General features: G+C 55.1%; 1 protein-coding gene across 2 annotated transcripts in view; it reads right to left on the bottom strand.

Moving 5' to 3' along the window:
- Window positions 1–609: 609 nt before the first annotated feature.
- Window positions 610–14050, bottom strand: part of LOC110499555 (leucine-rich repeat transmembrane protein FLRT3) — a 32379-nt gene continuing 18938 nt past the window's right edge. For both annotated transcript variants that reach the window (XM_036956358.1, XM_036956359.1), the window contains exons 2-3: window positions 4213–5001; window positions 610–3112 (exon numbers count right to left, since the gene is read on the bottom strand). In XM_036956358.1, coding sequence (XP_036812253.1) covers window positions 1120–3084 — 1965 coding nt within the window. In that variant the 5' untranslated portion in view covers window positions 3085–3112; window positions 4213–5001 and the 3' untranslated portion in view covers window positions 610–1119. The remainder of the gene's footprint in view (window positions 3113–4212; window positions 5002–14050) is intronic.

The following is a 14050-nucleotide window of genomic DNA, read 5'->3' as shown; positions in this document are numbered from 1 at the left end:
ACACACACACACACAAACACACACACACGCACGCACGCACATACACGCACACACACACACACACACACACACGCACATACACGCACACACACACAAACACACACACACACACACACAAACACACACACACACACACACGCACATACACGCACACACACACACACACACACACGCACACACACACACACACACACACACAAACACACACACACGCACGCACGCACGCACATACACGCACACACACACACACACACACACACACACACACACGCACACACACACACACACACACACGCACATACACACTCACACAAACGCACGCAAACACACGCTCACACACACACAAACAAACACACACACACACACACACAGGAGCCGTGCCCGCCTGGGTGTCTGTTCGATCTCTCGTGTTTCTGTGTTTTTTTCCAAACAGAGGAACTAAATGAACAGCAGTAAAACAGGACATATCTAGTCATGGTTCCAGAGATAGTCAGATACATGTAGGAGACTGCTCTCTGCTTGTCTCTCCTCAGAGAGCGAGTGCCCGCTGTCTCCCTGGTTCTTCTCAGTTAATCAGCTGGGTCCTAGTTTTGATCATTTCATTTTTTATTTTTTTTGCTTTTTTTTGGGATTTTAACCGAACAGCCACAAAACGAGTGTAAAGACCTGTGCTTTATTCTACAAGGTACTCTAAAGTCTGATTGTTCAACACAGCAATGAAAACCCACTTTCACAGTTGACAAGTCTTTATATCTCAGTAGAACAGAGTTTGTTTTTTTATAGTTGGTTGTTAGGGTAACCGTAAGCCCCACCCCCCCAAAAAAAAAAAAAAAATACAAATTACTACCAACCCCTAAAATATAGAATTGCAGTTTTAGTTACAACATACACTGACCTGCGGCTCAGTGATGGCCCTACTATCTGTGAACCACATTTCTTCTCCTCTTTGTCATAAAATGTCCTTAAATATAAATTATATGAGCAAATGTACAGAAGAACATTGCTTCCCCACTCAGTCTTGTAGATCCAGTGTTTAATAACAAAGTTTTTTAGCCACTTTAGTTTCATGTCATCAACGAACGCACTCATTTATAACAAAATGTTCCCGCGTCATCAATATCATGAATGGGAGTGGTCTGAATCAGGTATTCCGCTGTCTCTGTAGCTTCTGTTGCTAATACTGGTCTCGCTGTGTGGGCTCTTGTACAGACTCAATCCGTTCGGAGGGAAAATCGTATGTATCACAAACTCCTCTTTGGACACGGGCACGGGGTGTATGGGGATCATCTGAAAAGAGGCCTCTCGTATCTCCAAGATTGAGTTATCCTTTTTCGTCCCCGCCTCGGCGTAATCGTCCTTCCTCCGACGGCCCTTGTTGTAGGTGCAATTCCTGGAAAACAGTGAACTGTTCCTGTGCACGTACCAGCACACAAACGCCAGCATTAATATTGCCAACAGAGCCACGGCCCCTCCGATTATCGCGGCTAAAGGCAGACTGGAATTGTTGTAAGGCTCCTTTTCCTGCTCGCGGTTCAGTGTGGTGGTGGGTTTGTAAGCCTTCAGAGAACTGGTCTCTGTCTCTATGCAAACTGGTGTCTCGTCCGTCAAGTAAATGTTGCTGGTCTCCATGGGAACCATGCATATCCTGTACGAGGATTCCGGTTCTAGAGCTGTTAGGAGGTACTCCTTCTTCTCGCCCTGTACGATGGTCTCCGTGATGGAACCGAACGAAGGGTTGTGGCCCAGTTTTAACCAGCTGAGCCTCATGGCAGTCAAGGGTACAGAAACCCTCCAGGAGATGTGCACTGTCTCTGCACTGCTCGACTTCACGCTGATCCTGATGATCTTTCTTCCTGACGGTGTCGTAGTACTTCGGTAGTTCTTATTCCTGTCAGGCATTCTCACCACCGGTCTTTTGGTCACAAAGGAAGGCCATTGGGGTTGTGAGGGCAGTAAGGTGTTAGAGACAGTGCTGGTCTCGGTAGGGTCCCCCTGGCCCCTGCCCAAGTCCGATCCTCCACAGTCAAACAAGTCCATGGACAAATCCTTAATAGCCATGCCCTTGACCTTGTCTGGTCCCTGGCACATAAACCCCCGGACGTTGACTTTTGTCGGCAGCGACCTTAACCAGTCTCTCACCCACTTCATCCGGCAAGTGCACTGCCACGGGTTGTTACGGAGCAGGAGCTGCGTGAGGTTATCCAGGTCTTCGAACACTCCGTGAGGCAGACTGCTCAGATTGTTGCCTGATAGATCCAACCGATACAGCTGCCTGAGGAAAGCAAAAGCTCCGGCCGGTACCCGGTTGATGTGGTTGTCTTGGAGCTGCAGTTTCTCCAAACTGGTTCCTGGTAAGTTAGCCGGCGGCGACGTAAGGGTGTTTCTCACCAGAGAGAGCTCGGTGAGATTAATCAGGTTGATGAAAGCCATTTCGCCGATGCCGCGGTTGTTGAGCAGGTTCCCGTCCAGGACGAGTCTCTTCAGGTTGATCAGGTCCTGCAGGGACGCCTCTGATATTGACGAGATGCGGTTGTCGTCGAAGCGCAGCTCCTCGATGGTCTGCGGAAGGCCGGACGGGATGGTGCTCAGATGGTTCCTGGAGAGAAAGAGTAGTCTCAGGTGATTGCTGTCCCTGAACGCTCCTTCCTCGATGCTCACCGCCGAGACGGAGTTATCATCCAGGTGTAGCTCCTCGATCAGCGGGATCTGACCCAGCGACGCATGCGTAATCATGCGGATATTATTCTCCTGTAGATGCAGTTCTTTGACCCCGATCGGCAGGTTTTGGGGGAACTCGTCCAGATTATTGCAGTACAGATAGATCTTCTCGACGTTGCTTAGCCTCTTCAGATCGGTGGGGATGCCGGCGCTCTTGATCCTGTTGTTTTGGAGGAAGAGAATAGTAGCATCTAGCGGAATGCCGGTAGGGATAGAGGTGAGGCCTCGATCATTACAGTAGATGAAGGTCCCATCACACCGGCAGGCCGAGGGGCAGGAGGCGGAGGTCACCAGAGGGTTAGCCAGACCCAGAAGTAGTCCTACCCTAGTCAAGAAGAGCAGGAAGTTCTTGCATTGGGCGGCCATCTTGTTTTGAGGTTGTGTTGTCTTCTCCCTAGGAAGGAGACAGAAAGGGTAAAGTTAATGCACAAGGCTTTTACAGGGAAGCCAAACCCCTGGTTTCTAATAAATGCTGTTTGTTTGAATTGTCCTGCATCAAGCCTGTTCTTCACTAATTTGCAATATTAGATATGACATGTAGGCCTTATGCTGACTTAAATGTATATAAATAGTTACTTTTACAATTCACAGAAAATAAATTTTGAGCATCTTGCAAGGCTAAAACTGCATTGAGTGCTAATGGCTGTTTTCAGGGAACATATAAAGTACATTTCCCTCAGACTTTAGAGACTTCATACATTTACAATGTATTTCCCTTTCCCTCATTTCCTGTTTGGAGAAAATCCTACAGCATGTGGGTTCCTGCTACTGAATTGAATCCCTGTGCTTTGGCTTTTTGGCTTTAGCTTGTGAAACGTAATAGCTTGGCCTTAGTTGTTTTACATGTTTCTGGATCTTTCTGAAGGCTGCCTTTCATCACTGCTAGACTGTGTGTGTACGTGAACAAAGCCAGGCCTTGTGATGAACTGTTGTGAAATCCTCTCTCTCTATTTTTCTCTCTTGCTCTCTCTTGCTCTCTCTCTCTCTCTCTCTCTTTCTCTCTCTAATTTGCAGACTCATTACCATATGTGGAACAGGGTGAACCAAACTGAGCTTCACTCAGTCAGTCATCCATTCACCAACCTACATGGCTGATCTGTTCAGTGCTTGGCTGTGACTGGTAGCCAGAGCTGTGACTGGTAGTCAGAGTTGTGACTGGTAGCCAGAGTTGTGACTGGTAGCCAGAGCTGTGACTGGTAGCCAGAGCTGTGACTGGTAGTCAGAGTTGTGACTGGTAGTCAGAGTTGTGACTGGTAGCCAGACTTGACATCAATTAAAATTAATGTCCTGACCGCTCCTCACGTCTCATTAGAAAACGCACACACACACACACACACACACACACACACACACACACACACACACACACACACACACACACACACACACACACACACACACACACACACACACATAATTATACCTATTATTAGAAACCTGGGTTTGGTCAGCGAGGCGTAAAGCCACCATCCAATCATACTGTGGCTGCCATACCTGATTTAAAAGAATCGATATCCAGCCACCGAAAAAGCAGATCCAGCAGATCCAATCGAGATTTACGTTGAAATCTTTCCTATTAAGTCCTTTTCAGAAAGCTTAAGTTTATTTGCGTAGTAAGAGAGAGAGAGAGAGAGGTGTTTGGTTATAACCTTGGTTATATTGTGACCCGGATCAGTGTGTTTGAACTTCAACTGATCCTTGTTTTTTTGAGCCTCTTGTTTTGTCAGATGCTCAAGCCATCAAAGGCTTTGCCAGGACTGTCAGTGGTGGAAAAAGCATCTCCACTCAAACTCAGACAAAGCTGCAGGCTTTTCCTCTCAAAAGCAAGCCTGAGTTTTCTTGTTTTTTTGTTGTTGTTCTGTTTTAGTCGTAGTAGTTGTAGAGTCTTTTGTATCGTCTTAACTTAGATCTCTTTGTGTTACATAGAGGCCCCGTCCTCTTAGGAAAGATCCTCCGGCAGTTACAGGCTCTCCTCAGGGTCTGTGGTCAAGCTGATCAGTCATGATGAAAAGAAGGTCCAGAAGGTGGACCAACACCAATCCTGATAGTACAGGCTCACTCCAGGCCTGTTTCACTCATGTACTCCAGCCCTGCAGGAAACCCAGAATCACGTTCTCCCTCCGTGAGCCTGTGCCGTACATTAATCCAAAGTACTTTGGTAACAGTGGTACGTCCCCTCAGCTATTCCTCGGACGACGGGACAACGGACGGATCGTCGGTTGGCGCAGGTCCCGTACGGTCAGACCCCTGCTCGCTGGATCACGTTGTGGCCTCCTTTAATTCCTGTGCCCACAAAGAGACAGAAATCGGCGTTATTTAAAATCCAATTAGCAGTCACTGTAACATCTGACTCATTCAGACAGTGTCTGTAAGTATGAGGAATGAAGGGAAATCACTTTCGGGCACCCTATTTCCTATATAGTGCACTACTTCTCACCAGGTCCTATAGGGATCTAGGTAGGGAATAAGGTGCCATTTGGGACATCTCCTTGGAGGTTAATAGATGTCATATGGCTTGCTGGCTGATGTTATGCAAAGAGACACACAGCATGGTGCCATTCAGTCTACCTCTGTCTGTTGATTTCCCCTCCATTCTTCCTCTCTCATCAAACAATGCATCTTTAGAATGTATATTTATAGAGGACAATGCAATAGGGAAATTCAGAGTCAATGAAAGGCGGATTCAGAAATCTCTAACAAGGTGAAATGTTGTGAAGATGCTATTTATTCTATTTGTAGTCTCTGTTTGGGATACATTTTAAGAAATCTGATAGCTGTGAGCACAAATTAGCAACAGCACACACGCTCCGGGTCTACTGCTCCGGGTCTACTGCTCCGGGTCTACTGCTCCTGGTCTACCGCTGTCTACCGCTCCGGGTCTACCGCTCCGGGTCTACCGCAGTCTACTGCTCCTGGTCTACCGCTGTCTACCGCTCCGGGTCTACCGCTCCGGGTCTACCGCTGTCTACCGCTCCTGGTCTACCGCTGTCTACCGCTCCGGGTCTACCGCTCCGGGTCTACTGCTCCGGGTCTACCGCTCCTGGTCTACCGCTGTCTACTGCTCCGGGTCTATCGCTCCTGGTCTACCGCTGTCTACCGCTCCTGGTCTACCGCTGTCTACCGCTCCGGGTCTACCGCTGTCTACCGCTCCTGGTCTACCGCTGTCTACCGCTCCTGGTCTACCGCTGTCTACCGCACCGGGTCTACCGCTCCTGGTCTACCGCTGTCTACTGCTCCGGGTCTACTGCTCCTGGTCTACCGCTGTCTACCGCTCCGGGTCTACTGCTCCTGGTCTACCGCTGTCTACCGCTCCGGGTCTACCGCTCCTGGTCTACCGCTGTCTACCGCTCCGGGTCTACCGCTCCTGGTCTACCGCTGTCTACCGCTCCTGGTCTACCGCTGTCTACCGCTCCTGGTCTACAGCTGTCTACTGCTCCGGGTCTACCGCTGTCTACCGCTCCGGGTCTACTGCTCCTGGTCTACCGCTGTCTACCGCTCCGGGTCTACTGCTCCGGGTCTACCGCTGTCTACCGCTCTGGGTCTACCGCTGTCTACCGCTCCGCGTCTACCGCTGTCTACCGCTCCTGGTCTACCGCTGTCTACCGCTCCGGGTCTACCGCTCTGGGTCTACCGCTGTCTACCGCTCCTGGTCTACTGCTGTCTACTGCTCCGGGTCTACTGCTCTGGGTCTACTGCTCCTGGTCTACCGCTGTCTACCGCTCTGGGTCTACCGCTCCGGGTCTACCGCTGTCTACTGCTCCGGGTCTACCGCTGTCTACCGCTCCGGGTCTACTGCTCATGGTCTACCGCTGTCTACCGCTCCGGGTCTACCGCTCCGGGTCTACTGCTCCGGGTCTACCGCTCCTGGTCTACCGCTCCGGGTCTATCGCTCCTGGTCTACCGCTGTCTACCGCTCCTGGTCTACCGCTGTCTACCGCTCCGGGTCTACCGCTGTCTACCGCTCCTGGTCTACCGCTGTCTACCGCTCCTGGTCTACCGCTGTCTACCGCTCCGGGTCTACCGCTCCTGGTCTACCGCTGTCTACTGCTCCGGGTCTACCGCTGTCTACCGCTCTGGGTCTACTGCTCCTTGTCTACCGCTGTCTACCGCTCCGGGTATACTGCTCCTGGTCTACCGCTGTCTACCGCTCCGGGTCTACCGCTCCTGGTCTACCGCTGTCTACCGCTCCTGGTCTACCGCTGTCTACCGCTCCTGGTCTACCGCTGTCTACTGCTCCGGGTCTACCGCTGTCTACCGCTCCGGGTCTACTGCTCCTGGTCTACCGCTGTCTACCGCTCCGGGTCTACTGCTCCTGGTCTACCGCTGTCTACCGCTCTGGGTCTACCGCTGTCTACCGCTCTGCGTCTACCGCTGTCTACCGCTCCTGGTCTACCGCTGTCTACCGCTCCGGGTCTACCGCTCTGGGTCTACCGCTGTCTACCGCTCCTGGTCTACTGCTGTCTACTGCTCCGGGTCTACCGCTGTCTAACACTCCTGGTCTACTGCTGTCTACCGCTCCGGGTCTACCGCTCTGGGTCTACCGCTGTCTACCGCTCCGGGTCTACCACTGTCTACCGCTCCGGGTCTACCGCTGTCTACCACTCCGGGTCTACCGCTCCGGGTCTACCGCTGTCTACCGCTCCGGGTCTACCGCTGTCTACCGCTCCTGGTCTACCGCTGTCTACTGCTCCGGGTCTACCGCTGTCTACCGCTCCGGGTCTACCGCTCCTGGTCTACCGCTGTCTATTGCTCCGGGTCTACCGCTGTCTACCGCTCCGGGTCTACTGCTCCTGGTCTACCGCTGTCTACTGCTCCGGGTCTACCGCTGTCTACAGCTCCGGGTCTACTGCTCCTGGTCTACAGCTGTCTACCGCTCCGGGTCTACGGCTCCTGGTCTACCGCTGTCTACCGCTCCGGGTCTATCGCTGTCTACCGCTCCTGGTCTACCGCTGTCTACTGCTCCGGGTCTACCGCTGTCTACCGCTCCCGGTCTACTGCTCCGGGTCTACCGCTGTCTACCGCTCCGGGTCTACTGCTCCTGGTCTACCGCTGTCTACCGCTCTGGGTCTACCGCTGTCTACCGCTCCGCGTCTACCGCTCCTGGTCTACCACTGTCTACCGCTCCGGGTCTACCGCTCTGGGTCTACCGCTGTCTACCGCTCCTGGTCAACTGCTGTCTACTGCTCTGGGTCTACCGCTGTCTAACACTCCTGGTCTACTGCTGTCTACCGCTCCGGGTCTACCGCTCCGGGTCTACCGCTGTCTACCGCTCCGGGTCTACCGCTCCAGGTCTACCGCTCCGGGTCTACCGCTGTCTATCGCTCCGGGTCTACCACTGTCTACCGCTCCGGGTCTACCGCTGTCTACCGCTCCTGGTCTACCGCTGTCTACCGCTCCGGGTCTACCGCTGTCTACCGCTCCTGGTCTACCGCTGTCTACTGCTCCGGGTCTACCGCTGTCTACCGCTCCGGGTCTACCGCTCCTGGTCTACCGCTGTCTACTGCTCCGGGTCTACCGCTCTGGGTCTACCGCTGTCTACCGCTCCTGGTCTACTGCTGTCTACTGCTCCGGGTCTACAGCTGTCTAACACTCCTGGTCTACTGCTGTCTACCGCTCCGGGTCTACCGCTCCGGGTCTACCGCTGTCTACCGCTCCGGGTCTACCGCTGTCTACCGCTCCGGGCCTACCGCTCTCTACCGCTCCGGGTCTACCGCTGTCTACCGCTCCGGGTCTACCGCTCCGGGTCTACCGCTCCGGGTCTACCGCTGTCTACCGCTCCGGGTCTACCGCTCCGGGTCTACCGCTCCGGGTCTACCGCTGTCTACCGCTCCGGGTCTACCACTGTATACCGCTCCGGGTCTACCGCTCCTTGTCTACCGCTGTCTACCGCTCCGGGTCTACTGCTCCGGGTCTACTGCTCCGGGTCTAATGCTCCGGGTCTACCGCTGTCTACCGCTCCGGGTCTACCGCTCCGGGTCTACCGCTCCGGGTCTACCGCTCCTGGTCTACCGCTGTCTACCGCTCCGGGTCTACCGCTGTCTACCGCTCCTGGTCTACCGCTGTCTACCGCTCCGGGTCTACCGCTGTCTACCGCTCCTGGTCTACCGCTGTCTACCGCTCCGGGTCTACCGCTGTCTACCGCTCCTGGTCTACCACTGTCTACCGCTCCGGGTCTACCGCTCTGGGTCTACCGCTGTCTACCGCTCCTGGTCAACTGCTGTCTACTGCTCCGGGACTACCGCTGTCTAACACTCCTGGTCTACTGCTGTCTACCGCTCCGGGTCTACCGCTCCGGGTCTACAGCTGTCTACCGCTCCGGGTCTACCGCTGTCTACCGCTCCGGGTCTACCGCTCCGGGTCTACCGCTCCGGGTCTGCCGCTGTCTACCGCTCCGGGTCTACCACTGTCTACCGCTCCGGGTCTACCGCTGTCTACCGCTCCTGGTCTACCGCTGTCTACCGCTCCGGGTCTACCGCTGTCTACCGCTCCAGGTCTACCGCTGTCTACTGCTCCGGGTCTACCGCTGTCTACCGCTCCGGGTCTACCGCTCCTGGTCTACCGCTGTCTACCGCTCCGGGTCTACCGCTCCGGGTCTACCGCTCCGGGTCTACCGCTGTCTACCGCTCCGGGTCTACCGCTCCGGGTCTACCGCTCCGGGTCTACCGCTGTCTACCGCTCCGGGTCTACCACTGTATACCGCTCCGGGTCTACCGCTCCTTGTCTACCGCTGTCTACCGCTCCGGGTCTACTGCTCCGGGTCTACTGCTCCGGGTCTAATGCTCCGGGTCTACCGCTGACTCCCGCTCCGGGTCTACCGCTCCGGGTCTACCGCTCCGGGTCTACCGCTCCTGGTCTACCGCTGTCTACCGCTCCGGGTCTACCGCTGTCTACCGCTCCTGGTCTACCGCTGTCTATCGCTCCGGGTCTACCGCTGTCTACCGCTCCTGGTCTACCAATGTCTACCGCTCCGGGTCTACCGCTCTGGGTCTACCGCTGTCTACCGCTCCTGGTCAACTGCTGTCTACTGCTCCGGGACTACCGCTGTCTAACACTCCTGGTCTACTGCTGTCTACCGCTCCGGGTCTACCGCTCCGGGTCTACAGCTGTCTACCGCTCCGGGTCTACCGCTGTCTACCGCTCCGGGTCTACCGCTCCGGGTCTACCGCTCCGGGTCTACCGCTCCGGGTCTGCCGCTGTCTACCGCTCCGGGTCTACCACTGTCTACCGCTCCGGGTCTACCGCTGTCTACCGCTCCTGGTCTACCGCTGTCTACCGCTCCGGGTCTACCGCTGTCTACCGCTCCTGGTCTACCGCTGTCTACTGCTCCGGGTCTACCGCTGTCTACCGCTCCGGGTCTACCGCTCCTGGTCTACCGCTGTCTACTGCTCCGGGTCTACCGCTCTGGGTCTACCGCTGTCTACCGCTCCTGGTCTACTGCTGTCTACTGCTCCGGGTCTACAGCTGTCTAACACTCCTGGTCTACTGCTGTCTACCGCTCCGGGTCTACCGCTCCGGGTCTACCGCTGTCTACCGCTCCGGGTCTACCGCTCTCTACCGCTCCGGGTCTACCGCTGTCTACCGCTCCGGGTCTACCGCTCCGGGTCTACCGCTCCGGGTCTACCGCTGTCTACCGCTCCGGGTCTACCGCTGTATACCGCTCCGGGTCTACCGCTCCTGGTCTACCGCTGTATACCGCTCCGGGTCTACCGCTCCTGGTCTACCGCTGTCTACTGCTCCGGGTCTACTGCTCCGGGTCTAATGCTCCGGGTCTACCGCTGTCTACCGCTCCGGGTCTACCGCTCCGGGTCTACCGCTCCGGGTCTACCGCTCCTGGTCTACCGCTGTCTACCGCTCCGGGTCTACCGCTGTCTACCGCTCCGGGTCTACCACTGTATACCGCTCCGGGTCTACCGCTCCTTGTCTACCGCTGTCTACCGCTCCGGGTCTACTGCTCCGGGTCTAATGCTCCGGGTCTACCGCTGACTCCCGCTCCGGGTCTACCGCTCCGGGTCTACCGCTCCGGGTCTACCGCTCCTGGTCTACCGCTGTCTACCGCTCCGGGTCTACCGCTGTCTACCGCTCCTGGTCTACCGCTGTCTACCGCTCCGGGTCTACCGCTGTCTACCGCTCCTGGTCTACCACTGTCTACCGCTCCGGGTCTACCGCTCTGGGTCTACCGCTGTCTACCGCTCCTGGTCAACTGCTGTCTACTGCTCCGGGACTACCGCTGTCTAACACTCCTGGTCTACTGCTGTCTACCGCTCCGGGTCTACCGCTCCGGGTCTACAGCTGTCTACCGCTCCGGGTCTACCGCTGTCTACCGCTCCGGGTCTACCGCTCCGGGTCTACCGCTCCGGGTCTGCCGCTGTCTACCGCTCCGGGTCTACCACTGTCTACCGCTCCGGGTCTACCGCTCTCTACCGCTCCTGGTCTACCGCTGTCTACCGCTCCGGGTCTACCGCTGTCTACCGCTCCAGGTCTACCGCTGTCTACTGCTCCGGGTCTACCGCTGTCTACCGCTCCGGGTCTACCGCTCCTGGTCTACCGCTGTCTACTGCTCCGGGTCTACCGCTCTGGGTCTACCGCTGTCTACCGCTCCTGGTCTACTGCTGTCTACTGCTCTGGGTCTACAGCTGTCTAACTTTCCTGGTCTACTGCTGTCTACCGCTCCGGGTCTACCGCTCCGGGTCTACCGCTGTCTACCGCTCCGGGTCTACCGCTCTCTACCGCTCCGGGTCTACCGCTGTCTACCGCTCCGGGTCTACCGCTCCGGGTCTACCGCTCCGGGTCTACCGCTGTCTACCGCTCCGGGTCTACCGCTGTCTACCGCTCCGGGTCTACCGCTGTATACCGCTCCGGGTCTACCGCTCCTGGTCTACCGCTGTATACCGATCCGGGTCTACCGCTCCTGGTCTACCGCTGTCTACTGCTCCGGGTCTACTGCTCCGGGTCTAATGCTCCGGGTCTACCGCTGTCTACCGCTCCGGGTCTACCGCTCCGGGTCTACCGCTCCGGGTCTACCGCTCCTGGTCTACTGCTGTCTACCGCTCCGGGTCTACCGCTGTCTACCGCTCCTGGTCTACCGCTGTCTACCGCTCCGGGTCTACCGCTGTCTACCGCTCCTGGTCTACCGCTGTCTACCGCTCCGGGTCTACCGCTCCTGGTCTACCGCTGTCTACCGCTCCGGGTCTACCGCTCCGGGTCTACTGCTCCGGGTCTACCGCTCTTGGTCTACCGCTGTCTACCGCTCCCGGTCTACCGCTGTCTACCGCTCCGGGTCTACCGCTGTCTACCGCTCCTGGTCTACCGCTGTCTACCGCTCCCGGTCTACCGCTGTCTAACACTCCTGGTCTACTGCTGTGTAACACTCCTGGTCTACCGCTGTCTACCGCTCCTGGTCTAGCGCTGTCTAACAGTCCTGGTCTACCGCTGTCTACCACTCCGGGTCTACCGCTGTCTACCGCTCCGGGTCTACCGCTCCGCTACCGCTGTCTAAGGCTCTGGGTCTAACACTCCGGGTCTAACACTCTGCATGTGTTTTAATATTACAGGATTTGAGGCTGAAACAGAGACCCTGATGCCTTATGGGAGTTGATACTGAAACAGAGACCCTGATTCCTTATGGGAGTTGATACTGAGACAGAGACCCTAATGCCTTATGGGAGTTGATACTGAGACAGAGACCATGATGCCTTATGGGAGTTGATACTGAGATAGAGACCCTAATGCCAAATTAGCCTGCTTCTCTCTTATAGTGGGCATCGTTGGTAAGACCCAGATTAGCCTGCTTCTCTCTTATAGTGGACATTGTTGGTAAAACCCAGATTAGCCTGCTTCTCTCTGATAGTGGACATTGTTGGTAAAACCCAGATTAGCCTGCTTCTCTCTGATAGTGGGCATTGTTGGTAAAACCCAGATTAGCCTGCTTCTCTCTGATAGTGGACATTGTTGGTAAAACCCAGATTAGCCTGCTTCTCTCTGATAGTGGGCATCGTTGGTAAGACCCAGATTAGCCTGTTTCTCTCTTATAGTGGACATTGTTGGTAAGACCCAGATTAGCCTGCTTCTCTCTGATAGTTGACATTGTTGGTAAAACCCAGATTAGCCTGCTTCTCTCTGATAGTGGGCATCGTTGGTAAGACCCAGATTAGCCTGCTGCTCTCTGATAGTGGACATCGTTGGTAAAACCCAGATTAGCCTGCTTCTCTCTGATAGTGGGCATCTTTGGTAAAACCCAGATTAGCCTGCTTCTCTCTGATAGTGGGCATCTTTGGTAAGACCCAAAATAATCACCCAGATGAACCTCTGTATTCACTGTTGATTTTTATGAAAACCTTATTTTTCTTTCTTACCTCCAACAGTCTTGTGCAACCAGGACTGTGTGTGTTGCCCCCCACCCACCCAACCACCTCCGTCCACCTCAGCAATCCATCCACCCCCTTCCTCCCCTCTTGTCTATGGTGATTGTAGAAAATAATGTCTTTGCATTTGAAAAGTGACAGTGATCTAGACCCCTGATACAAAGCAAGTGGGTGGGACCCCTCCTGTTCCTTTCTGTTCTCTCCTGTCCTCCCCTGCCTTGCTCAGTTCACTAGTTTCCCTCCTGCTCTCTCATGTTCTCTCCTGCTCTCTCCTATTCTCTCCTGTTCTCTCCTGCCCTCTCCTGCTCCCTCCTGTTCTCTCCTGTTCTCTCCTGCTCTCTCCTGTTCTCTCCTGCCCTCTCCTGTTCTCTCCTGTTCTCTCCTGCTCTCTCCCGTTCTCGCTTCTCTCTCCACTCTCTCTCTACTCTCTCTGCTCTCCCTGTTCTCTCTCGCTCTCTCTGTTCTCTCTGCTATCTCTACTCTCTCTACTCTCTCTGCTCTCTCTACTCTCTCTGTCCTCTCTGCTCTCTCTACTCTCTCTACTCTCTCTGTTCTCTCTACTCTCTCCGTTCTCTCTGCTCTCTCTGCTCTCTCTGCTCTCTCTACTCTCTCTGCTCTCTCTGCTCTCTCTACTCTCTCTACTCTCTCTGTTCTCTCTACTCTCTCTGTTCTCTCTGCTCTCTCTGCTCTCTCTACTCTCTCTGCTCTCTCTGCTCTCTCTACTCTCTCTACTCTCTCTGTTCTCTCTGTTCTCTCTACTATCTCTGCTCTCTCTGGTCTGTTCTCATAAAAGAGAAGGGGTCCTTTCTAGACAGAATATTTGACCACGCAACTGAGCTAGCAACACGCCACTGAGCTATGACCACGGAAACAGGCCACTGAGCGAGACCCCTAAGGCAGCTCTTGAACTAAAAGGCCCCCCTCTCTTCACGGTGATCAGAAAGCTAATTTGAAATTGTCATGAATACAAC

Source organism: Oncorhynchus mykiss, chromosome 20, assembly GCF_013265735.2.
Source record: "Oncorhynchus mykiss isolate Arlee chromosome 20, USDA_OmykA_1.1, whole genome shotgun sequence".
Classification (NCBI taxonomy): Eukaryota; Metazoa; Chordata; class Actinopteri; order Salmoniformes; family Salmonidae; genus Oncorhynchus; species Oncorhynchus mykiss.
The sequence above is the reverse complement of the archived record's forward strand: the minus strand, read 5'-3'. Positions and strand labels throughout refer to the sequence as shown.